Here is a 26,003-nt window from a genome sequence, read left to right on the forward strand (position 1 = left end):
CCTGGAGGTATTTAAAAGACATGTAGATGTGGCACTTAGGGACAGAATTTAGTGGTGGACTTGGCAATGCTAGGTTAATGGTTGGACTTGATGATCTTAAAGGTCTTTTCCAACCTAAGCGATTCTATGATTCTATAATTTATGATTACTTCAGAGCCCCATCCACAGACAGCTCAGTTTACGATAGCTCAGTAAAATGACAGCTCATCAATAGAAACACTAACAAACCTACATTTGATACTTAAAGGGAGTCATCCTTTCCCCCATCTACCAGCAACTCCCTGTTCCACTGTATAAAGGAACCACAGAAGTTCTCAAACAAACAGCTGGGAAACTTCAGGATGGAAAGAATGAAGATTTTTTTCCTTAACCTGATACAAAAATTCACGGATGCTTCTCATGGTCCGAATCTCCCCGAGGGGGAAAAGGAATATTCAGAGAGTCCCTGAAATGAAACGCAATAGCAACAAAGTTACTATTAAGCAGGTATCCTTTATTGCAGCGCTGGGCAGCACTGGGGATTCTCCACCATAAGTGCTCCACCGATTTGGTAGACTTTCAGAGATTATATACTATAAAGTCCTACATATTTACAGAATTTCCGAGAAATCATTGACATAAACATGAGATTTCCTGGAACTTATTAACATATGCAAATGTCTGATCCACATGCACAGTCGTCTTCCTTGGTGGTCTTTAAGTGGTCTTTGGCGGTCTTCAGATGAAGGCTCATAGTCGTCTTCACTGTGTTCGCTGACTGACCTTTGCTTTAGTTCTGGGACCATGTTCTTCAAGGCTGCTGTTGTCATCCCCTTGCAACTTTCTTCTGTGCATTTGTTCTCCCAAGGCCCAGTTGTCTGAGATGGAATTATCCCGGAGCCTCCTTATCTTACAACCATTCTAACTACTCCCTAAACCACAAAGGCCTTTCTTTTGCTTAGTTAAGTGACTAAGATATTTAAAATATCCTCCTTGCCCCTAGGCTTTAATTCTTTCAGGAGGCATTTTGATGCAGTGGCTTTGTCTATCTTGGCTTTAACCCTTTCAAATCCTCCTATTCCAAATGAGCAAACTGCTTAAAGTAGAGTTCCCTGACTTTTTCTCAGGCACAAACGGACACAGAAACATTTCAACTGTAAGATATCTAAATTGCCAAAGTTTTTAGTAATTCAAAACAGGCATCTACCAGCTCTGCCTACAAATCCAGATATAGAAGAAATAATATATTAAAGTATTGAGAATAACATCTCAGCAGCATGGTTGCAGGACAATTCAGTCTGATAGTAAGAGTGAAGCCATAACCAAGTAGACAGTATACACAACAGCTCAGATGGACTCCAGTAAAACCTTTATGCCCTACCATATCATTACTAATTTTCTTTTTGCTCGATGTGTCAGAGAAAAATCCTATCATCTAAGGCATTTGGAATTCAAGACTAGAAGCCTCAGAGATGGCTTTTGAAGTTCAAAGGTGTGTGATAAATTTATCAGATGGTTCTGCAATTTTTAAAAAATATGGATATGCCTTTTGTGCATATGTGCAGGAAAGATTCCTCTTGCCCACCATATATATGCTTTCTCTCCTGCTAACATGCTATTGGACACTGGCATGAAATACTTCAGTTAGTTAACAAGAAACAGAAATACCACTACAAAATTTAGAGACTGAAGAAAAAGCAGCATTTCATAAGAGCAACTGAAATTATCATTTTGCCCTCATCTATTATCAAAGTTAACAGTTGTGATTGTGCCAGTAAATAAAGATGGCTAAATCAAGCAGAACAGGTAGCAAATACAACTATTTCTCATTTAGCCAGATGATCACTCAAGCAGTATTTAGCTTATCAGTAATTTTTCCTATTATGTCTTCTACACTGGTGAACATCTCACATCAGAAAGGGTGGAACTGCAGAAATAGTGGCAGCTTTTATCCTGCTATATTTTGCTTGTAAGTCTCAGGGTATCATATTAACTTCTCTGTTACAAAAAATTGCTGTTCATTTCCATCACAGCTGGAAAGTATAAACAAGCTTCAAAGCAAAAATATTTTGCAGGAATTTATCTATTACTCCTTTTAATTGAAAATTTTTAACCACTGTAGCACAACACAATATATTGTAGAGCTCCTATTAACCAACAACAAAATTGCTTTACTACAGTAATACAAGAGCAAATAGGATTCAAGAGAAGTAATCTAATTTTTATCTAATTCTAGTAATTTGATTTTATCAGACCTTAACTATAGCTGTGGAAATCATAGTCGTAATGTTAAAGCGTTCTACTTCACAAGCCAGCGTAAATTCAAGTACTTCAGACTCTTCCTTGATATTTTTCATCAGATGAGTATGAATATCCTGAAAAAAAAAAATTAATGTATCCTGGTCAAACCACTACTTTGTGTGTGTACAGTCACAAGCACATGCATGGCCTTCAGGATTTCTGAATGTGCAAAACAATTACTTTGCATGGTTCCTCCTTTCCAGAGTTTTTTGGTTTTGTTTGGTGTTTTGTTTTGGTTTGGGTTTTTGTTTTTTTTTTTTATCCTAGGAAAACCATCACTGATTCAGTTAGCCCATCGTTAAAGGTAACACTTCACTCTTCCTACCTACTTCACTCTTCCCAGACACTGTAAGTGCAACGGTCATGAATACCAACATGCTTTTTCAGCAGAAAAGACATATCCGTCTCTATCAGGACAAAAATAACACCATCCTGGTTTCAGCTGGGATAATTTTCTCCCTAGTAGCTGGTATAGTGCTGTGTTTTGGATTTAGGATAAGAATAATGTTGCTAACACACTGATGTTTTGGTTTTTGCTAAATAGTGCTAAGTAGTGCTAAGTTGCTGCTAAGTAGTTGTTAAGTAGTGCTTACACTAACTCAAGGACTTCTCTGCTTCCCCTGCTCTGCCAGACGCACAAGAAGCTGGGAGGGAGCACAGCCAGGACAGCTGACCCAGACTGGCCAAAGGGCTATTCCGTACCATACGACGTCATGCTCAGTATATAAGCTGGGGGAAGAAGAAGGAAGGGGGGGACGTTCAGTGGGATGCCGTTTGTCTTCCCGAGTAACCGTTACGCGTGATGGAGCCCTGCTTTCCTGGGGATGGCTGAACACCTGCCTGCCTATGGGAAGTAGTGAATGAATTCCTTGCTTTGCTTTGCTTGTGCTCGTGACTATTAAACTGTGCTTTACCTATTAAACAGTCTTTATCTCAACCCATGAGCTTTCTCCCTTTTACCTTTCCAATTCTCTCCCCTATCCCACCGAGGGGGGAGTAAGCGACTGGCTGTGTGGTGCCTGCTTGCCAGCTGGGGTTAAACCACGACAAACACGTAAAGGTTTTACTGGAGTGAGAATTTGGCTATTGATAACTGGTTACACAGACAGCAAACAACCCTGTTTTGGTGTCCACCTACCCAATTCAGGTAGTGGCAAGCTCCTGGTTTCTCAGCGCATGGCACACCAGGCACTGCATGTGAATCTGCTGTCTCACGTAACTGAAAGGTACATATCCATACCTCATGTGGAACTAAAAAATGTGGCTTTTCAGGAGTTGCAAAGGAACAGGAAAGCTCTTTCTAAGCCAGTTGTTTAGCCAGTCCAGGTTGCAAGGGCCACGAGGTCTTGAGACAGGAGGCATGAAACTGCGCTCATGACAATGACTGTGCTTTTCATTTACATAGCAGGTATTTTATAGCACCTTGCAAAGGTCAGAAATCATTTCAAAGCCTTCCAGAACTTCCAAAGTAAAGATTATTTTTCTGCTGAAAGGTAGCAGAAACAAGCCAACAGATGTTTTTTGCATGAATGTTTTAAAAAATTTTTGCAGCTCTTTGATCAGCAAATTTCAAGGAACTTGGATAGAAAGATGCTGGATCCATTTTATAGAGATCAGGCAGTTTACTCAAGGTGTCATAAGAGGTCATACCAGATTCAGGCAAAGAACACACATTTGATTTCTAGTCTCTGTAGTACTGCATAGCATTGTCAATTTAATTACAAAATATATTTATATGTATTTAACCAATTAATAATGTCATAGTTGTTTTGAACCTTCATGGTGGATCATAAAAGCACTCTTATCCTAGAGCAGTATTTTGAAACTAAGCATCAATAATTACGTATCAGCTGCATTTAACTGTAGAAGGCAGCAGCAATCTTGAATTTTGCAAATGTATCATTAGTTTTTATTTTTCCTTTACAATACCAGAAAGAGCTCTGATACTCTGAAATATGCCAGACAGTACCCACCACAACCCACTACTACTAGAGAAAGTGTTGTCAATTAGAAATGCATTCCAATAGTCACAGCTAAGCAATTTCTTAAACTAAAGGGATTCTGAGTGATTTCATGGTACAAGAAAAGATAATTAATGTAACACAGAAAAATTAAATTGTCAATTGAGGTGTCACATAGTAAATGATAAGATTTCATTGTCCACTTGAAAAAATAAGAATAATCATGCAAGGGCTACAGTGAAACAAAGATCTGTGTGCCTCAGCATATAAAGGACTGGGCTTGTCATGAAAAATTCTTTGGGTCCATATATTCAGGCATTTTTGCAAGCAGAACCGTAGAAACAGCAGTGCTCAGATTTAAATTGGATTTTGAGAGGGCTCTTTTTCCTGTGGCAGACAGTCAGAAATCCTGCTGAACGTCCAATTTACAAGAAATGGATGATGTCATTTTCATAAAGCTCTTTTCTAGTTTCACATTCCCAAGTGTTCAGACAAATTCAGACTTTCTGCTTTCTGTGAAACATCCAAAAAGGTCAAGATCCCAAAGACTGAAGGGAAATAGAAGGACAAGAAATGAAAGTACAGTATTTATCAAGTTCACATTTTAATACCAAGCCATATGAGTGTCTGTGTGTATATTCTCTTGTGTTCAAGAAACTCCATGCATACTGCATATAGTGAAGTTTCTTGATTCCTATAGGTATAAAATAATAGGATTGACAATTACATCAACAGACAACTTGCTGCAAGTAAAAGGACAGTATTTATTTGTTTGTTTATTTTAAAACATTATTACATTGATAGAATATTATTTTAAAAGGAAGACCATAATATATTCATTCAAAACTAGGCTGTTAAGCATATATATTTAAACTCTAATTTTTCGTACACATAATTAAAGAAAATTATATTTTACAAATAGCTATTTTTAATAGACCTTATGAAAAACATGTTTAAAAATAACTGCCAAAATCATACTCTTTAAATATACAAAACACCCTTTCTGCGCTGAAGATATCTATCTTAAAAGCCAAAAATATCTAAGTCAACAGTTGAGACCGCATCAAACCCTACTGAAAGCAGTAGTGACATAAAAATGTAAAAGCACTGTACAAAGTAAGTACAGCTTTTTTTGTCTTAATACTGTATATATTTGTATTTGTTTTAAAAATGTTTTATAAAAACTGTTATTATTGAACTTAACATCCTTTCCTGTCCACAGAAAGAAATGAGCCACTGAAATTATCTGTTTACTAAAATGTCTCCTCTTCTGAATGGGAATCTTCTCTCATAATTGAAAGGGAATTCTACCACTTATTTCAATGCAAGCAGGACTGGAAGTTTTCTTCAGCCTATCACTGTGTAATTCCTCTTACTCTTACTTGGTTTCCCCCTTAATTTCATAATGCAAAACATCACAAAATCTTTAATACATTAACTGAAGAAACCAGAACTCAAGTACTTCAGCATACAAGGCTGGTGTATGGATTAGTTCATTGTAAAATCGAGCATTCAATTAAACCAAAACCAATTGCAAGTAGTGCTGCATGCTTTTTAATCAACATCCCTCTCTCTCTCTCTTTGTTCTTTTATAGCCCCTTCTGACATTTCTTCTGGAATGAGCTTTTTAAGAAGGTGCGGTATCCTGGATCATCCACATATTCATTCCTAAAGCGGGAACTCAATACTCTCTGCCTCTTCTTCTCTCCCAAGATAATATCTGCTCCATAAAATGTGTCTTCAAATCTCATGTCAGAGGCTGTAGACTAAAACCAGACATTAATTACACATACAGCTTCATACAGGCCATCATATTCTGACATATTTTAGACAAGTTACATGGAAACACACATATATTTCACTAGATCATATGAAGCTAGCTACGTTACTGATTATGCAGCTACAACCGTTTTCAGGAAAATGTCTAAATATTAATAATAATAACAAATTACTTTTCCATATTTTGCATGTACTACTCGTCATTTAATTCTCTAGGTCTGTTTTGTCTTTTTCCTTAGAAACATGTGACTAACACCAGTTGTTAGTTTTGATTTTATCCAGAGGTCACATAATCACTCTTAATTCAAGGTGAAAAACAGCAACACGGAAGTAACGCAATTGTTGAACAGGTTTGATTCTAGCAGTATCAAGTATTATCCACCACTTTTTGTTATTCAGAAAAGTTTTAAGTGCAAGGTACTACGGCATGGACCTCTGAAAAGAAACCTGCACACTGCCTAATTTGCAAAGAATCTGAGTCACAAGTTTGGTCATTTGTCAGCAAACTTAAACCAGTTGGGAATCAACTGAAACAAAGCAGCGGGACAGCAAACAGCAAGGCATTTGGCAGAAAGAAGTGGCAGAAATTTTTGGACCAACTTTCATGACTGGAGTCATGGTAAAATTCCCAGGATTAGGAAAAGCATCATTTACAAGAAATTGGTGTCATTTATTTCAAGGGACCAAAGCAATATCATAGGTTGTCTTTAACTTGCACTGTCTTCAGCATGAGGAGGTGGTGAAAGAGGTGTTGGGCATACCTTGAGGACTAAGCTACATATTTATAGAATTTTAGGCAATAGTAGAAAATCATGCAAAAGTCTGAGCACAGGCTGTGGTTTGTTTTATTTAGTTGACCAAATTAAATGTTTTTAACCTATACTTAACTCCCCTATGAAGTAAATGGTGTCAAATACAAAAAAAAAATATTGACCTATAAAAACTCCATTTTAAAAAGAGTAGCATAAACCCAACTACGTATGTATTGTTATCCTTAGTGAAATGCAACAGTTTACATTCTACAGAACATGCTGTTAATTATAAATGCTTTTTACGCATGGTCTCTAAAACAAAAAATGGTAATGGAATGCTTTCCGAGTATAATGAAAAACCCCATTGAATATAACCAGATGGTTCATTTAACATTTTCCAAGACATCTATCTTAACCCTAGATGGTCAGGACACTGAAAGATGTGTGCACTTATCTCAAATACATTGACAAAAAGGTGTCTTAGCCAAGAATATTTGAGCACTGCACCTCCCATTAGAAAGAGCTGTCCTAATCTTACTCTATTTCTTCAGTAAAACAGGGCATCCTGCCAGTGAACACTCCCTCAGCAGGCTGTCAGCCTCGTATTTCTCCATCTCTCTTCCTTTCCCAGCTTTACCACCCCTTTCATACATGATGCCAATCCTTTCCGTTGACACACTCCTAGCTTGTGAAATATACAGCATCCATGTTGGGCTTCACTGCTGAGAATTGGATGAAAGGAATGATGATAATAACAATGATGGCAGCTACATGTGGCAAGAAGCACTGAAAAGGAAAGTCAGACTGAAACCTTCTTCAGCTACCTCGACATGTAATGCTATGTTAGTCCACCAAACTTATATAAGCTAACATATGCCTGAAGAATCAACTCTACACATCATTCCTCTACAACTCCTTGCACCAACTTTCAAGAATCAGCTAATTAGAATCATAGAATCGTTAAGGTTGGAAAAGACCATTAAGATCGTCGAGTCCAACTGTTCACCTATCACTGCCAAGTCCACCACTAAACCATGTCCTCGAGCACCACGTCTACCCGTCTTTTAAATACCTCCAGGGATGGAGACTCAATCACTTCCCTCGGCAGCCTGTTCCAATGCTTGACTACCCTTTCGGTGAAGAAGTTTTTCCCAGTATCTAACCTAAACTTCCCCTGGTGCAGCTTGAGGCCATTTCCTCTCGTCCTATCGCTTATTACTTTGGAGAAGAGACCGACCCCCACCTTGCTACAACTTCCTTTCAGCAAGTTGTAGACAGCAACAAGGTCACTGCTCAGCCTCCTCTTCTCCAGACTAAACAACCCCAGATCCCTCAGCCACTTCTCATAAGACTTGTGCTCCAGACCCTTCACCAACTTCATTGCCCTTCTTTGGACACGCTCCAGCACCTCAATGTGTTTCTTGTAATGAGGGGCCCAAAACTGAACACAGTACTCGAGGTGCGGCCTCACCAGTGCCAAATACAAGGGCACTATCACCTCCCTGGTCCTGCTGGCCACGCTATTCCTATACAAGCCAGGATGCCATTGGCCTTCTTGGCCACCTGAGCACACTGCTGGCTCATGTTCAGGCAGCTGTCAACCAACACCCCCAGGTCCTTTTCCGCCAGGCAGCTCTCCGGCCACTTCTCCCCAAGCCTGTGTCGTTGCATGGGGTTGTTGTGACCCAAGTGCAGGACCCGGCACTGAGCCTTGTTGAACCTCATACAGCTGGCCTCGACCCAACGATCCAGCCTGTCCAGGTCCTTCTGCAGGGCCTTCCTGCCCTCCAGCAGATCGACACTTCCACCCATCTTGGTGTCATCTGCATACTCACTGAGGGTGCACTCAATCGCCTCATCCAGACCGTCAATGAAGATATTGAACAGGACCAGCCCCAACACTGGGCCCTGAGGAACACCACTCATGACCAGCCGCCAACTGGATTTGACTCCATTCACCACCACTCTCTGGGCTCGGCCATCCAGCCAGTTTTTAACACAGCACACAGTGCACTTATCCAAGCCGTGAGCAGCCAACTTCTCCAGGACAATGCTGTGGGAGACAGTGTCAAAGGCCTTACTAAAGTCCAAGTAGACTACAGGCACAGCCTTCCCCTCATCCACTAAGCGGGTCACCTTGTCATAGAAGGAGACCAGGTTAGTGAAACAGGACCTCCCTTTCATAAACCCATGCTGTCTGAGCCTGATCCCCAGTTGTCCCACATGTGCCGCGTAATGGCACTGAAGATGATCTGCTCCATGACCTTTCCCGGCACCCAGGTCAGGCTGACAGGCCTGTAGTTCCCTGGATCCTCCTTCTGACCCTTCTTGTAGATGGGCGTCTCATTTGCTAACTTCCAGTCATCTGGGACCTCCCCGGTTGACCAGGACTGCTGATAAATAATGGAGAGTGGCTTGGCCAGCTCCTCTGCCAGCTTCCTCAGTATCCTCAGGTGGATCCCGTCTGCCCCCATGGACTTGTGAGCATCCAGGTGGAGGAGCAGGTCAGTGACAGCCACCTCTTCGACAACTGGGGCTTCATTCTGCATCCTATCTCCATCTCCCAGCTCAGGGGCCTGAAAACCCCGAGGATGACCAGTCTGACTATTAAAGACTAAGGCAAAGAAAGCATTAAGTACCTCAGCCTTCTCCTCATCCTTCATGGCAATGTTTTCCTCTGCATCCAACAAAGGATGGAGATTCTCCCTGGCCCTCCTTTTGTCACTGATATATTTGTAAAAACATTTTTTGTTATCTTTAATGGCGGTGGCCAGTTTAGTTCTAGCTGGGCCTTCGCCTTTCTAATCTTCTCCCTGCGTAATTAATGTCACATAATAGATGTGTGAACAGGTATTGTGTATGAGCCCACCTCCCTGCAGCAATGAAAAATATACTATAAACTGGTGTCACGTTAAGAAAGCTTAACGTTTAACTTGCAAAGCAGTTTTCAACAAACAGCTTTAAAATAGAACATGGACATGAGAAAAACATGGTGCTCTTCTGAGTAGACTTGGTAATGGATTGAACTGCACAACATTTAGCATTAATGACAAAGACAGGTAACAGCAGTCATCTTGTCTCCTCCAACAAATGTATGGCAGAACTCTCCCTTTTCGACCTTTTAGTGTTATGCTCTTTATGAACCTCAACGCTTTTCCACATGGCATACACATAAACAACTAGGTAGTGGATATTGTTTGAAACTGCAGGAAACTTAAAAAATTTGGTTTTAAACCAAAGACTAGTGAAATTCTGATGCGTCCTGCCAATGACATTAATGAGTTCTGATCAGGTACTTTGTTTCTTACAACAAGTTAATTGCATTTTTATTAAATTCAATGCTTTTAAAATCACAAAGCTCTGAGAACTTGGAAAGTTTTTTAAAAAGTATATACATTATAAGCATACTGAAAGAACAGAATGTCTGTCAATTTAAATATTTACTAACTTGATAACTGATGATCTGACAACTCCTAGAAGTTGTCCCTTTTAGGAGAAAAGAATTATGTTTGACAACAGCATTTGCCTGTACTGGAAGAACAACTAACCATTCTCACTAGCTAATGGACACTTGTGTTAATTGTTATGCTGATTTAGCCAGTCATATTAGTACCGGCTTCACAAAACATTTGTTCAATTTAAACTGAAAATCCAGAATAAAGTCAAGGATAGTGTTGTTGGCATTTTGAGCATATATATATACTATAAAGTTATCATCAGCAAATACTCACAAAACGTGCTTTTACTCTCTTAGGAAGCTCTTCATCTAGTGTATAGATCTCTTCTCTCTTCATTACTATTTGAGAACCATCTTCAAACTCAACCTAATTGAAAAAATGGGTATTTAAAAATAAAATCATAATTTAACTCTCACAGGAAGTTTCTGGGAATGTCTCCAGACAAAAATATACATGCAAACACAGCAGATTTATATAGAAATATTTTGCTATCTATTTTAGGAAGGTAAAATTAGCATAAAACATAAAAAATGTTATTTCTTAGGAAATGCAACATGTTCATAAGTTGAAAATAAAATCTAAGCAAAGAGACTTCAAAATCAACACTGACACATATATAATAAAGAAAAATTTATTAGATTAGGAATGCTGAGCAGTAACAACACAGACAACATTATTTTGTAGGAGTGACATATTAAAATGTCTTCATGTCATTTTTATTTGCCTCTCATTTTTTTTACTTGCTTCTAATAAATAAAAAATTAATTTTTACATCCTGTGCTTCAAGGTTGAGGAAGACCATGTCAAAAGAAAGAAAGTATGAGTGACAACTAAGGAAATACCAGTTAACAGAATTTTATTGAATCTGATGGAATTTCTTTAAAATGCTCTGTTCAGAAGATGAAAAGCTTTATCATGCTTGGGTTTAGATTTAATCCAACATGAACCCCGTTAGCAGAAAATGAGAAAGGAAATGTAACTAGGTGTGGGGAATGTTAAAATGCTGAGGCTTTGAAGCATTTAAGCTTTTTCAGTAGCTGCAGATTTTTTTTTTTAATACTTCATCTAACAATTGTGAATTTCAGCTATTACCTATGACTGCCGTTTTAGTTCCCACAGAAATGATACTCTAAAGTTTGGTATAAAATTAAAAGAAGTCCCATTCCACAGCCTTAGGTGACTTAATAAGACCATGTGAATAACAACAACGATCTTAGGCTGGAAGAATAAGCCCAAATACAAACATAGGAAAACCTTAACTTATCAAAAGTATTATTATACATAAAACTGAAAAATCATGCACTTGAGCTTGTAAATAGACTGAGTTTTGTAGGTCCAAATTAAAACCTTGCCATGACTGAGTATGTCAGATTAATTATGAACAGCTGAAAAATCTGATATAGTATATCCATTCTCAAAAGCCAGGGTACAGATCTATGAACTATGAACTTCTTTAAAAGCAATTTTTTTAACAGCAATTAACAGGGATGCGCAAATCTGGAATGCATTTAAAATCTACAGAGCACAGATGGATAACAAAGTCACAAAAGTCATCCTTGCTCCTCTGTGTTCCTGTTACTAACCTCATAAACCTAGTCTGTTAGTACTATGTTAGAGGAACTTAAAGGTCAATTTGGCTTAAGTTTGTTTAATAAAATTATGTCAATTTAGGTATTTTTCACCAGGATGCAGGAGCCTTTCTGCTATTCCTGCTCCTTACTGCACAGTATATTTGTTAATATGTTTTTGCGTAATACAGTTGGTAATAATATTTTTTGCATCACTGGTGAAAGAACTGGTCAGAAAATGAACTCTGACAGCTCCATGCGATCAGAAAATCACCTCTTGAATGGGCAATTTTTTTTTGTTTTTACTAGTAGTGTGCAGCAGGAGGCAACTGCTTCATACCACAGAATCTGGCATGCTTGCAGTATGAAATATATTGAACATTTACAGTGAAGAGTAACTGGAAGTTCTTCAGCTATAATTCAGCATACCACACTGGAAATAAATTTGCCTAGTTAAAGGCAAACACAACAAGAGCTCCTCTAAGACTTTCAGTAGTATCATGATTCACGCAAAATATAAACCCACCATCTCTAATAGCTCCAATTTAATTCAGACTGCAGATACTACATTTCAAATTGTCAATTTTATCCAGCAAGTTATTTTATTTGGACTTCTGCTGCTGTACTGTGTCTGTGTTGTATGTTATTCTCTCCATGAGATTTTCTTTTATCAGGACATCATAAATTAAAGGGCCACCTGAAATTGTTAGAAAGCAATTAATAGAGTGAATGGATAATTTAATATTCTCAAATGAAACTGAAAAATAAATAGTGAACGTCAATATCAAAAATGATCAAGAAATCAAAAGTAGATTGCATTAACAATTTCACTTGAACACCTGCTTCATTTGGCATATACAGCTCTGCTTAGGTATGGTGTAGGATACTGGGTGGCAAATGTGAAACTGGGTGACACAAATTCTGGTGCATTGTGTCATAGCTCCTTCATGCACAAGTACTGTCACATTCGGTACAATTGTCTCATGAATATGAAGGAAATTCAGATTTATCCAAGTAAAACAGATTTGCCTTATTAGATCATAATACTCATTTCAGAGAATCCTTTTCAGTCTCTCCTTTCGTCGTACCATCTAAGAGATCACACAAAAGACTTGGTAAGAGAATCTCAAAGGTGCAGCAGACATCTCACAATGCAGAAGAAGAATGGAGTGTGCGTATGCATGGGTCCTGAGAGCTTTCAGACCGGCTATGTAGAAAGACTAGAGGAAGAACTACTAACGTGTCTTGAAGTTAGCCTTGCACCCTCCATGTCACAGACTTTCTGTAACCTGTGGCCATGTTGTGGCAGCCTCCTCTCCCATCCTACAGTACAGATTGAAATACTTGTTTGTCTCCAAAATGCTACGTAGTGCAATCTGATCTCCCTCTAATCTTTAATTTTTGCTATTTCCCCCATGATAGGGGTTGTTACAAGGCAGTTTACAGTAATCTCCCTCAATTGTTATGCTGAGGAACTCCAAACCTTACCAAACCTCTGTATGCTAATCCATTTTCCTTAAACAAAACTGGTTTCATCATGTTGTCCCAGAGGTCCAAAATAAGACAAAGAAGTTTGTTTTGACTATGTCAGATTCTTTCAAATATGAAAGATAACAACATTCATCTAATCCACCTCACAGTATTCCTCAGAAGACCAGCTGTTCAGAAGATTAAATTATTTGAAGATTAATGTTACTATAGAACAATAATCTTTATATTTTGTAAAGAACTTTTCACCTTCACAATATAATACAGCTGCTAAATATAAGGGAAGAGGTAAGATTTAGAGACTAGCTCAAGGGATGAGGCATTTGAGGACTTGAGTTCGATTGCAAGTCATTGGCAAAGTGAGAAGGTCAACGCAGCAAGTCATTTAGCCTCCCTGTGTCTTAATTTATCTACAGATATAATAGTAAATTTGCCATTTTTGTAAAGTAATGTGAGGCCCTCAGATGAATAGAGTTACATAAGTGAAAATGATTATATATATATAAATGAAATGTACCTATATTCTCATTCTTTCAGAAGTGCTATTATTACTGTAATTGTTTTATTGCAGTTTCTACCATTCACTTGGGTACTCAAAGCTGCTGACTGATTTTTCTCAAAGGCAAGCACATAAAAACACAATTATTGTGTCTCTGAAATCAGAAGTCAGCTTTTTAGCCTTGCCTGCAGTGTTCAGTTCCCTTTTGCCGTTGCTGAGGATAAAATGCTCCTTAGATTATGTGTTAATTAATTCAAAAGTGCCTCAGACAAATGAAAGTGGGGCTATTTACACTCTTCTTTTTACTGTCCTCCCTTACATCCTTTTATGAAATGCCTAAGGTTCATTTTAGTCACACACCAATACTTAATTTTATATCATTAATTTTATAATTACCTGACAACAAATAAAAGTAAATAACCTGGAGAAAATAACAAATGTTATCTTTCAATCTTAATGTTCCACCTGTTCACCTGAGTTCTTATTAAATAAGCCATTTTCTTGATTTTATAAGAGCAGGTGAAACCTCAGCTCCCTAAGAGTGCACAGCACTTGTTAATGGTTTAGACAGCTTTATTTATTAGTTTACATGCATTAGCAGTTACAATAAGAGTCCACACTCCAGCCTTCTTCAGCTTTGAAGGTGCATCTGGCCACTCCAATGCTAGAGCCAAATGAGCAATTTGCAATAAAGACATCTGAAAAACAAGCACATGGTAAGAAATACAGACACTCACCTGATACATATGAGCTGTGTTTGTTCCCAGATACTTTGCACCATACAGTTTTCCATCAGGCCATTTCACTTGGACAACCTCTCCCTCTGCAGGTGGGCCCAGCCTTAGGCAATCTCTGCTCTATTTACAAAGGACGGATTCTCAAATCAATGAGTGAGCCACTACACTGAAATTACCAGTAAGCTGCTTTTTACAACTTGGTAATTGGAGGAGATTTATTACTATGTGTGTTTCAAGTTTTATAATCCTGCTAATGGGCTAACAGAAGATACTTTTAGCCTTTATGAAAATGAAATACTGACCAAAGAAACACTCTCTTTACAGCTTGATGCTGCATTGGCAAGGCAACATATGCATAAATCAGATAGCTATCAGCAACTGTGATACATTTCCCACAAAATTAATTTCCGTCACGCACTGAAAATAAAGATCACTAAAGTGCAATTGCACTATGTGTAACACTTTCTCTTTTACATATTCAAGTAACTCATGTTTTGTTAACCACAACACATTTTTTCTATATGCTAACTTTGCTTACTGAAACATACCCTGATGGATCAAACTATAAATGGTGAGAATGCCAATGAGTTCTTTGCTTAGCTGATGGAGAAACACTGAAAAAATCCAAATGCTTACAAAGAATAATTAGGTGGGATTTTTTTTTTTTCCCCAGAAGATATGAAGCAGTTTTTTTCCTGTGTTTTGGCCAAATTTTCTGCCTGACTTTGTTGAGCTTGTCAGACCAGCACAGTTTACGCTAGTTGCAACAAATCCTTGTTATGGTTTCCATATGGCTCAGTATGACCTAAATTTGCAGTGCACACTGACCACACAACCGTAATAACAGCTGTCAAAATGAGGAAATACACGAAGGACCAGAAAATCATCATGTCAGGTCTGTGCTCATCAATTCTTTGGAAGCTCTTTGCCAAATACTCACCCCAACAAAGGCATCTATACTTCATACCGACTACATCACAAGTCTTGTCATGTAAATTAGCGGTAATTTAGTGGTATTCTCCTAGGTGTGAGGGGACCTACTCAGTGACCATGTTACCTGACCTCACTGCTAAGAGGTCTAGACTGGGAAGAGAAAAGATACAGTGAAGGACTCAGGTACAAGGACTCAGTGACAAGGTCCTGCAGGACCTGGTATTATCTCAGGTTGCTGCAATACTATTACTGTTTTCAAAGTCTCAGATTTACACAGAATAATTTACAAAAATATTGTATTTTTGTGTTCAGCAGTTCACTTCCAACAGGGGCCAACAATCGTCATGACAAAGAACTCAAAATGTGGCACGAAAAATGCACCACAGTGATCCTTACTGGGAGGTTATCTTTTTATAATATCATGCTAGCCAAATCCAGGCTTTATAAGCTATTTTTAATCACATGTATCTTAATCCATGAATTTGACTCAACACATAAGAAAAGATGTGAAAAGCTGGATTTTCACAGAAACACACTTTCCTGCATGACAATACTGTCTCTGTCATCTCTCAGGTGCTATGCCAAGGGGACAGCTCTAAAATATGCCCTGCATGTTTGCCTGGCAAAGGTTGCTGTGACAGACACAGAAAGATATAGCCTTTCAATTTCACCATATATTTGCGGTAGTAGGTGACACTACTGTATTACCCTTCCCAGTATTTCCAGGAGAGGCAGGGCAAAAGGGTGGCTGCTACCGACTTTCCAACAGTGGAATAATTATGACTTCTCGGGGGACAGGGATTGCTAAATACTATCATAGCTCTGACTATAAATTAAATCAGACTATATTTTTAGTACTCTATCCTCAGTGGTGACTGTCAAGATGGTTATTGTCATTATCACACTTCTTCCTCTAACTATTTATTGCTAAAGTGCAAAAAGGATTCTTCACTAAGTGTCTTGAATCAAACTTTAAAATGCACCATGGAAGATAGCACATTCCCTGAAAACAAACAATCTATCAACATTGTCAAGCCAAACATTAATTTTCCAAGAACAAAAGCCCAGCATGAATTGCTCCCTTTGCACCTTGCACAAGAAAAAAAACCTCCCAGCTTCTCTAGGATAGCTAATGGAATTGGTCATACGGAAAATTAGAGTTCTCATGCAAATAACTAGACAAATAACAATGCCATTCTTCATGTATCACCACAATGTCTTAGTCTACAGAACAATGTTTGGGAAACCTATACTAAATAGTTTTTGCTAATTTCTACCTGAATTCCTACCTTTTATTTTTATATTACATAACCATTTTAGAGATTCTTTTTTACTGCAAAAATAAGTCTCACCATTTTATTCTGTGGAATTATTAAACCTATTTCTTAGGCTGACAAAATTGCAAAAATGCAGCCTCACTTTTCTCAGTCATATAATGAAAAGTCAGAGATCAATATATGGTAATCCTTCAACATTCCCATACACCAGCTGTAAATAACATACAGTGTGGGCTCAACCTACATTCGGCTTGTAAACCATGTACATTTCCCATGCAATTACATAGTATATTTTCTTCTTCATACAAATGGACAAAATCATGTCTATTTGTACTGAAAAGCCTATTCATTTAAGTGTTCAGTTTCACATTCCAGAGCCCCAGGTCCAAGCATGGTCAGCTACAGAAGGTTGCTTAGGGACATGTTCTTCTCCAAGGATGAACACTTCACTGCCTCCCTGGGCAACTAGTCCAGCATTCAACAGTCCTCACAGTAAGAAAGTCTGTTCTTAAGTGAAGAAAATTTCCATGTTAAAGAATTTCCTGTATTTCAAATGGTACCCATTGTCTTCCATCCTGTCACTCTGCACCACTGAGAAGTGTGTGGCTGCACCTTCTGTACTTCCCCCATCAGGTATCCACACACTTGGATAAGAGTCCCCTGAGTCTACTGTTCTTTAGGCTGAACCGTCCCAGCTCTGTCAGCCTCCCCTCATATGACAGATGCTCCAGTCCCTTCATCGCCTTCATATCCTTTCACTGGATTTGCTCCTGTATGTCCACATCCTTCTTGTACAGGTGAGCCCATAATTAGACACAGCACTCCAGATACGGTCTCATCAATGCTAGGTTTACAGCCATTCAAAATTTTCTTTGTAAGAAAATACCTGTAAGTAACCATAATTCTTAAACTTTTCTTGTTTATTACAGGTGGCATTTTCTGGTTTTAGAAACATTCATTTTGGGGTTCATTATGTGCATTGAACTAAAAAAGCAAGCAAGCCATTCACAATAGATGTTGGAAAAATATGTTGACATACTGGGTTTGTCTCCTATGCTGTCACTAAGGAATTCTTGTGTACAGCACTACAGATAAAGTAGACATTTTTGCTATTTTTCTCTTCTGATATTCCTTTGTTCTTACCACAGAGGTTGAATAATACTTTGGTTCATTAAGCCTGGACACTTGCAAGTAGCAAATCCAGCTGCAGTGGCAGGGTGCTGATGGCTGACACAGACTAGGAACAAAGGTAGAGCCACACTAAGAAAAAAAAGGGAGGAAATCTGCACCTGAAGCATGCATTTGAATCCAGGAACTGTGAAACATTGCAAGATTCCCATAATTTGAATACAGCCACTGACACTTGAAGAAAATATTTCAAATTTTTTAAAAGTTTTTTTTTTAAAAAAGAAGTTCAAACACTTTCCTAAATCAAGGCTAAAAAGTATAGATATTCTGGTCTAAGATGAACTTATGAACTATTGAGACTATTCTCCAAAACTGTCAGAAACAGATGTTCCTTGGATACCTACAATTTTATTTTGACAATGTTTTGCCTGCCAATTATGTTATTAATTCAGATTATTTCAAATTCAACAATTATTTTCAAAATGATAAGAATATAAGAGCCTTTGACTTCTTCTAGGTTTGATCCAAAAGAGCCACACTGAAAACAAATACCTTTAGTGAATTCAGAGGAAACAGAAAACTCTGTGGTGCAATCCTCGAAGTCAACAGGGCTAAATTGGCTCATATCTTCAGGCATTGGCAAAAAAAAAAGCCTACAAGTTAAATTGACAGTAGAAAGGATACTGTAGTCTTTCATGTCAAGACTGTAATAGAAAAGGATGAAATTATTCTGTGGCTACAAATATCACCCAATGTTAATTTACAGAGTCTCTGCTCTGACAGAAAGCTAGATAGAGGGGAAATCTTGGAAAGGAAAATATTGGAATGGCCAAAGTAGAATATGTGAGCATAAGGTTTTCAGTTTGAGGGATTTTTCCCCAGTGAAGAAGGCAGCAGTTGAACAAAAAAGACCTAGAGACTGCAATACATTATTTAATAACACTTTTAAAAAAATTCTTTTCAGGTTCAATACATGAAAAGCAAAAAGCTCTCAACAACATTTCTGAATATTCTGAACACACAAAACCCCCACCACTTTGTTCCTCCTGAATCTAGCAGCAGGGAAATTTTTCCATTAGCTTGTACAATGTTCTGCCTTTCAACAGTCAGCTTATACCTCAATGTTTGATCTTTCAGGAGCTTAAATGGAATCATATCCTTCCAAATCTGATTCAGTCTTTGGTGAATGTGGAACGTGATCGGTGAAGACAGGATCAATTAACTCCTTTAACTTAAAGTAATGGTCATAAAGGTTAATATTGTATTTAATATCATAGCAGTAACATTGTTCATTGTATCTCAAGAATTTGTTTGAAAAGAGCAAAAAATTCTGCATCTCCTTGACACTCCTGGGTTTTACTTGCTGATTTGCTTTGTTTCCAAAACAAAGCAAAAAATGCCTCATTGTTTATTCAAATTATTGTCAAATACCATTGATGGTATAATTGACATGAACAATAGAGGGCTAAAGTGGTTAAGTGTGGCTCTTGCAACAGGTTTTGTGTACTATTTTTGCTGTATGGCTCTGTAATGCAGCAACAGAATGAATGCACAGAAATTGTACGATAGTATAAATATACACAGAACCTGACGGGCATTATTCTTCCTGGGATGCTCTGAGTTTAAAGACAGTTTAAATGTTAGCTCAGGCTAGTATTTGTAACGATTAGTTTAGCTGAATGTATTTTTCAGCCTTTGAAGTTACTTATTATTTCTTTATCACACGACATCAAAACCCTCTAGGAAGACATACTGAAATCAATCAACAGCAGGCTTGCAGGAAGGCTGTGTATAAGAATCCATTTCATTGTGCTGCTGCGGCTTTCTGTATTGGAGGGTTCTTGTGAATCCCACTATGTTGTTGTCATGCAACTTGGCAAAAAGGAATGGGAAAAGGCAGAGGTAAGCAGCAGCCTGGCTTCAGCCCCATAATGTGCCTGGTGGTACAGATCCTTTCCATGTTGTTCCATCCCTGATGCACAGGGGTCATGGTACAATATTGTAATCCTCCTCCTGGCAGGCCAAAAGCTGATAATCTAGCCCCGAGGTTTCAAAGATCAAAGAGAAACAGATACAAAAAGACAAACTAAAGCTAAATCAGACTCTGTAATTGCAATAAACCTGGCCTGCCTATCCTGTGTATCTACATATTTTTTTACTATCACCCATCTTGTGTTTGTTTGTAAATTTATACATACTGTTAAAATCAAACTGTGAAATAGAAACTGTCCATTTTCTGTCATCCCCTGCATTGCTTAAATCCATAAGAATGGCTCAGACCTTAGTATTAGTCTATCTAACCACAATTTGCACAGAGCAAGCCATAATATTGACTCATTTGGGCTTTTATCCTAGAAATTCCATTGTTTCTGAAAAATAATTTAAAATTCATTCATGGTCTCCAAAACTGAATAACCAACACCTCTATCTTCTTATTTTGGAGAAAATGAAATTCATTTCACAGCAAATTCAGTTCATAGCACGTTCATTTCAATTTATAGCAAACGACCATTCTGGTATTAATCACAAAATTAATGGTTACTTCTCACAACACAGACAAAACACACTAACTACATCTGATTTTCACTGATAAGACTTTGAGTGGGTTTCTAGTCCCCAGATTCACAACATGAAAAAGTAGGGAAAATCCAGACCTAATTATTGCTCTTTTGCACAAAAATGGTCCTCTCGCTGACTGTAGTTGAACTGCAGCAGTCATTTCTAAATTTCCCCCTTAAATTAGGACCTGAGTTAAATTTACTATCCTACTTCATTGCTACTAGGGTACCTACCATGAGATAGTGCTCTCTGTACTGATAGAAACCAGCTGAAGATGGTTTGAAAGGGAAGGAGTGCAGGACTAAGCACGGGGTGACCATGCTGTCAGGAAGAGTTAGCTCTTGCTGTACAGACCCAGGAGAGAAAAAAACTGCTGTGGCAAAGTAGGAAAGGCACCTCTGAACAGTCCTGAGGATGGAGCTTCAATGTCCCCAAGGCCATTCTGCAAAGGCACTTAATGCAAGTTGTCTCCTCTGCCTACGTTACTTCAGCTAACATTAACTTTCAACATGAGTGCTAGTGATTAAGCTTCCACAGTCATGCTCACCAGTGATTGTTTCATAAGGAGCACAACTAATGTGATTACAGCTAACACCTCCAATTTAGAAAAGCTTGTCATACTGACAAATAACATACTGCAGCTGCAAACAGTGAATATATCTACCAACACCATTACAGTGGAAGTGGAGAAACAAATTGTGGAAACTCTCTGAAACAACCACTGATCTCAACAGACTATCAGACTGTGTTTTTCTTTTGGGAGCTGATAGTATATGGCAGTTAACGCAATTTTTTAGAAACACAAAATTAGGTTTCATACATTCCAAGACAATTTGAATGAAAAGGAGAGTGGTAGCTAATTTGCCACAGTCAGAATTTTATCTAAACAGGAACAGCAATTTACACAGTGCATTAGCATTTGAAAGAGCAGGACTGATTCCCAGGAGTGCAATTCTCTTTTTGAATTGGTATAAATTCAGTGAAATCACTAGATTAACAGAATAGTTACTGTAATTCAACAAATTTAGCCTTGGATCACAGAATGCATAGTATAAAAATACTTTGAATTTATGTATAATATGTTGTCCTTAAAATGTTACTGAATCTTCTCTTCCAAAGTGAATATATGCTTTCACCAAAGGGAAACTGGAAGACAAATTGGATCGTGCATTCCTGAATACATCTAAAAATTTCTTACTTTCCATTCAGCTTAGAAAGCTACTATTTCAACCATTACATTGCCTTTCAGCAAAGTATTAATAACACAAATGCATGCGTAATGCTAATTGACAGATGCAGAATTGCCCAGAAGGCCACAACTCAAACCCACATTGCAGAATGTGGCTTAGGATGTCCAGGGTGGTACTGGGCATCACAATAAGGTGCAGCACAGAGGACACTGAGGAAGCCTTAATTTGGGGTACAATGTACTCATGGGACACAACTCAGTGTCAGCAGTAGGAAGGTGAAGTTGGCAAGGACACGAGGATGTCTGATTCGCTGTGCCTGACGGAAGTACAAGGCTCCTTTACTGCAGCAGAAAACCCTGGCTTATGCTTACATTAAAGTTAGATGAGACTCTGAATCCTACAGCAGTACCTTGTATTCTGCCCGCCTATATATTGGTGAACGTCTAAAGGTTTACAGTTCCCAGTAAACCAATTGCAGTCAGACAAGTACAAAGAGCAGCTCATGTTCTACTCCTTCCCCTGCCTCAGAGGACGTAACACACAGGAAGGAAAATGCTCCTTCTCCACCCACCCACCCCTACACACAACCCCAGCCCGCGTGCTGAACACACATTGCAAGTCTGGAAATAATCTACTTCTGAAACATACAATACATAGGGCAAATTACCAGATCTGAAAATCCTACAGTTCCTGGGTTACCTCAGAAAAAAGGTGGGAGGGGAAATAATACTCCTCCCACACTCCCAGCTGTCCCACCTCATCTCAATGGTTCCTGCACAATTCCAGGGATTTCGCCGTGCTCCACGTGTTCATGAGGGCTGTACTTGTTGTGGTCCCAGACACGGGCGCACACTCACTTTGCAAACACAAGAAGCACTGTAATATATTGCTGTCTCTCACCTGTTCCACTGCAAAGTCAGCCATCTTATCGTAAACTGCAAGTAATGGATTACCTTCCATTTTGTTTCTCCTGCTGACCCGTGGGGGCATTACCTTCAACTCACTTAAAATCATTATTGATAAGGATCCGTAAAGCATTCCATCATAAAGTGGAAAGAACATCATACACAGGAAACCATGTAAAGATAATACTTATATTTGAAGCTTTAATTTGCCTTTAATCTATCCTATATTCATTTTTTAGGCTTATCTATTAGTTTGCCTGTCTTTCTAATGTAACAGGAAACAAAGACAAAGCAAGAGCCACAGAAAAATAATTTCTGTTCTCCATAATGGAGTAAAGTGAAAGTAACTCACTTAAATCAATACGGTTATAGCACTATACACGTTTCAGATTAGAATCAGACTATTGCATCTTTTTATGTTTTGCAGTTTCAAGAGTTAAACAATGGAATAAAAGCCTCCAGTCTGAAGCCTTAGAACTCTGTGTTTGAAAAAGTTTGATTTATCTTAATAAGACTGCAGTTTTCAAAACAGGAATTCATTTGTGTTAGTATTCAGAAGATGCAAACAATGATTTGCATGTGCAAAGCACCGCATTCTGTGTATCAGTGCTTGCAAATCCAGTGCAAAAATTCATAGTTACAAAAATGTGTTAAATTTCTAAGCTCACATGAACTTGAAGTAAATTCTTCAAAACCTATATACATATTTAACTTCTTGGAGTATTTCACAGAACAAGAATGCAAAATGCTACACAATTTTTACAAATCTATCTAACCAGGAAAAGAGAAAGAGAAAAGAGAAAACCTAAATTTTCTCCTCAGACACATGTCATGCAGCTCTCAAGCTTTCTTTACAGAATTTTTCAGAATTGTCTGTCAGTGGTCACACCATACAAACTGCTGAGTTGGAAGTTCAACTACACAGCAGGTAATTTTATAATGCTGCAAAAAAATTATGCCAGCCCAACATGAGTAGGGCATTATTCAGCTCAGAAACTCAATGTTGTCTCAGTTAAGAAATAAAAAAAAAGGTTGCTAAATGTATGACACTTCATTAGGTCTCTTTTCCCACATCACACAACTAGTTCCTAGGACTTTTTGACTAAGTTTACACCAAATACAATTTACCCTCTTGTTACCTTCAGAAATGCATTGATTGCTTTTCTATTTCACATTCTCAGAAATCGCTGGTGATGGTGATACTGGTGTGCATCCAAAGTATCTGTAGATTGCTCTATAGTATATATAGAGTGCGAATTCAACAGTTTTAATTTACTTAGCCATTCTTTACAGATTTACATGCCAGTATAATAAAACTGAACAATAAACTATTATTGTCTGTCAGAAGTCTAACGGATCATTCACAGATACAAGGAGGCAGGTAAGCACTACTATTTAAAGTTTTGATTTCAACAGGTAGACAAGCAGAAAACAGTTTTCAGAAAAGATAAACGAGAGAAAGGCATACAGAAGAGAAACTACTGGAAAAAATGCTGGAAACTAGTCAGGAGTTTAGTCATTTATAATGCCAGACAAGGTTGATGGAGGAAAAGTTACATATGTCTGGTTTGTAGGACATACTTTCAAAAAAACATAGCATCCTTCAGAAATTACTAGGGCTACAATCAAATCTTCTGTTTTTAATATCCAGGTGGACAGTAATGGACTGTCCAGACTTACATGCTAGCCCCATATTTCCTAATGTCCACTGTTCAAGCAGTATGGTTTTTCAAAAGCAGTAGCAAAAGTATTAACATATACAGAAATTGAGAAGCTGATTGAGTGTCCACAGAGACATATGCAGACACATATTTATTGCACCAGTGAGAGTCAGTAGTCACAGACAAAGTGCAAAGAATTAAGACTTTGTTCTTGAAGCTACATCCCAAGCACCGACACTCACGGCCCCTGAAAGTGAGCTACCTACCTCTTCTAACCTGCACATGCAAAAAGTCTCACCTACAAAACAGCACATTATGGTTTTAAACTAATGTACCCTTTAGCTAGCCTGCGGAGGAAATAATTTTTGAAAAACCATCCAGCTAAATCCCATTTGTTCTACATCTCAAAGGAGGATGAAGTAAATCCATTCTGTCTCTCATTAGTCTAATAATACTGTCCTTGGGACAATCTGTATTCAGCCTGACCCCTTTGCCTGTACTTTACCCCAATTAGTTCACCTCATCTTGAGGAACTTTTAAGATTATAAATGCCTATACAGCTTCAAACCCCTGCCAGATATCTAGGCCAGGAATGCTCATTCAGAATCTCAGTGAGTCCACAATCATCAAGAAAGACAGGATAATTGGCAAGCCTATGCACACAGTATGTGTATACATTAAAGTGTGGGTCATGAGATGTTGAAGCTTTCATTTCATCATTTTGTAGAGGTGTAAAGTGAGCATTTGTGGGCTGGGACAGAGGTAGAAGATTGCAAAGAAGGTCCCTGGCTGAGAAAAGTGTTTTGTTTTGTTTTGGTTTTTTTTTTAATTGCTTCTCAAATTACATTGCTATCATACTGGCAGGTTTTTCTTCAAATACTGGCAACTAAAATGTGCTCCATTTTATTACAAAGGAAGCAGAGGATAATAATTTTGGACTTTGTGAAATTTAGGTGCACGCTGTAAGAAGTTGTAGCCTTTGTGATAATTTCAGTGAAGTATTTTGGCTGTCAGAGTTCTCAATAGCCCTGTTCCTCCCTCCCCTGCCAGTGGTGAATTTAAAGTATTGATAGACACAGAAAGATAGAGCTTAATCTCCTCTGTTCTCTTCACACTGAAGGCCCTCTTGGGTCCATTGCTGAAATAAGGTACTTGCATAAGTATCCGCATAATTCTGTTAAGGATTCCAGGTATTGCTGTTGGTATGTTAAAAAATCCACTGCTTGGTGGATTTTTTTCATGCTTGAATTTTTTTCAGGTAAGGTGTCACCCATTTCAATAAACAGTGATAGACAAAAAGAAATCAAGCAAGATGTTGGATGGACCAACTTGACACATGCAAAAATAATTTCTTGTTCCTGCTTTTGACAGCTCAGTCTGAATGTCTTAACCTAAACTAAGATACACTTTTTCAAGAGTATGCTTTTTTGATTTTATCGGGACCTTAGAAAATTACCAGAATGTGGTTCTGCAAAACAAACTCATGAACTCCTGAATATAGTTCCTCAACTCTTAAGATGCTCTTGCTTGTAAGGAACATTTACAGCAGCATTCCATAAGCTACAATACCACTTAGGATGGTATTCAATTTACAGATTTTAATAAGTATAGTCCATTTTAGGTTGTGGGCATGACAACCCCCAGATCAGCTTTACCTTCTCAACAGAGAACCCCTACATTTGTACACTTAATAGTAAACTAAAACACAGTGTGGGTATGTCATGCCAGCAAGAGTAAATATACTCATTTTTGTTCACCTCGTTTGCTTGATAACCACAAAGTGAAACCATGACAGCAAAGAATTCTGTGTAAACTGGTCACTGGAGGA

General features: G+C 38.1%; 1 protein-coding gene across 27 annotated transcripts in view; it reads right to left on the minus strand.

Annotated features, from left to right (window-relative positions):
* Positions 1 to 520: 520 nt before the first annotated feature.
* The window catches only part of KDM4C (lysine demethylase 4C), a 292,096-nt gene continuing 266,613 nt past the window's right edge, over positions 521 to 26,003 (minus strand). For 11 of the 27 annotated variants that reach the window (XM_087742704.1, XM_087742693.1, XM_087742690.1 and 8 more), the window contains 3 exons: positions 14,523 to 14,642; positions 10,504 to 10,596; positions 5,005 to 6,007 (listed from right to left, as the gene is read on the minus strand). In XM_087742704.1, the coding sequence (XP_087598830.1) occupies positions 5,831 to 6,007; positions 10,504 to 10,596; positions 14,523 to 14,642 (390 nt within the window). In that variant the 3' untranslated portion in view covers positions 5,005 to 5,830. The other 16 variants (XM_087742685.1, XM_087742683.1, XM_087742687.1 and 13 more) reach the window with 9 other exon arrangements.

Source organism: Nipponia nippon, unplaced genomic scaffold (genome assembly GCF_047370975.1).
Source record: "Nipponia nippon isolate SJK-2023a ecotype South Korea unplaced genomic scaffold, ASM4737097v1 scaffold_8, whole genome shotgun sequence".
Taxonomy (NCBI): domain Eukaryota; kingdom Metazoa; phylum Chordata; class Aves; order Pelecaniformes; family Threskiornithidae; genus Nipponia; species Nipponia nippon.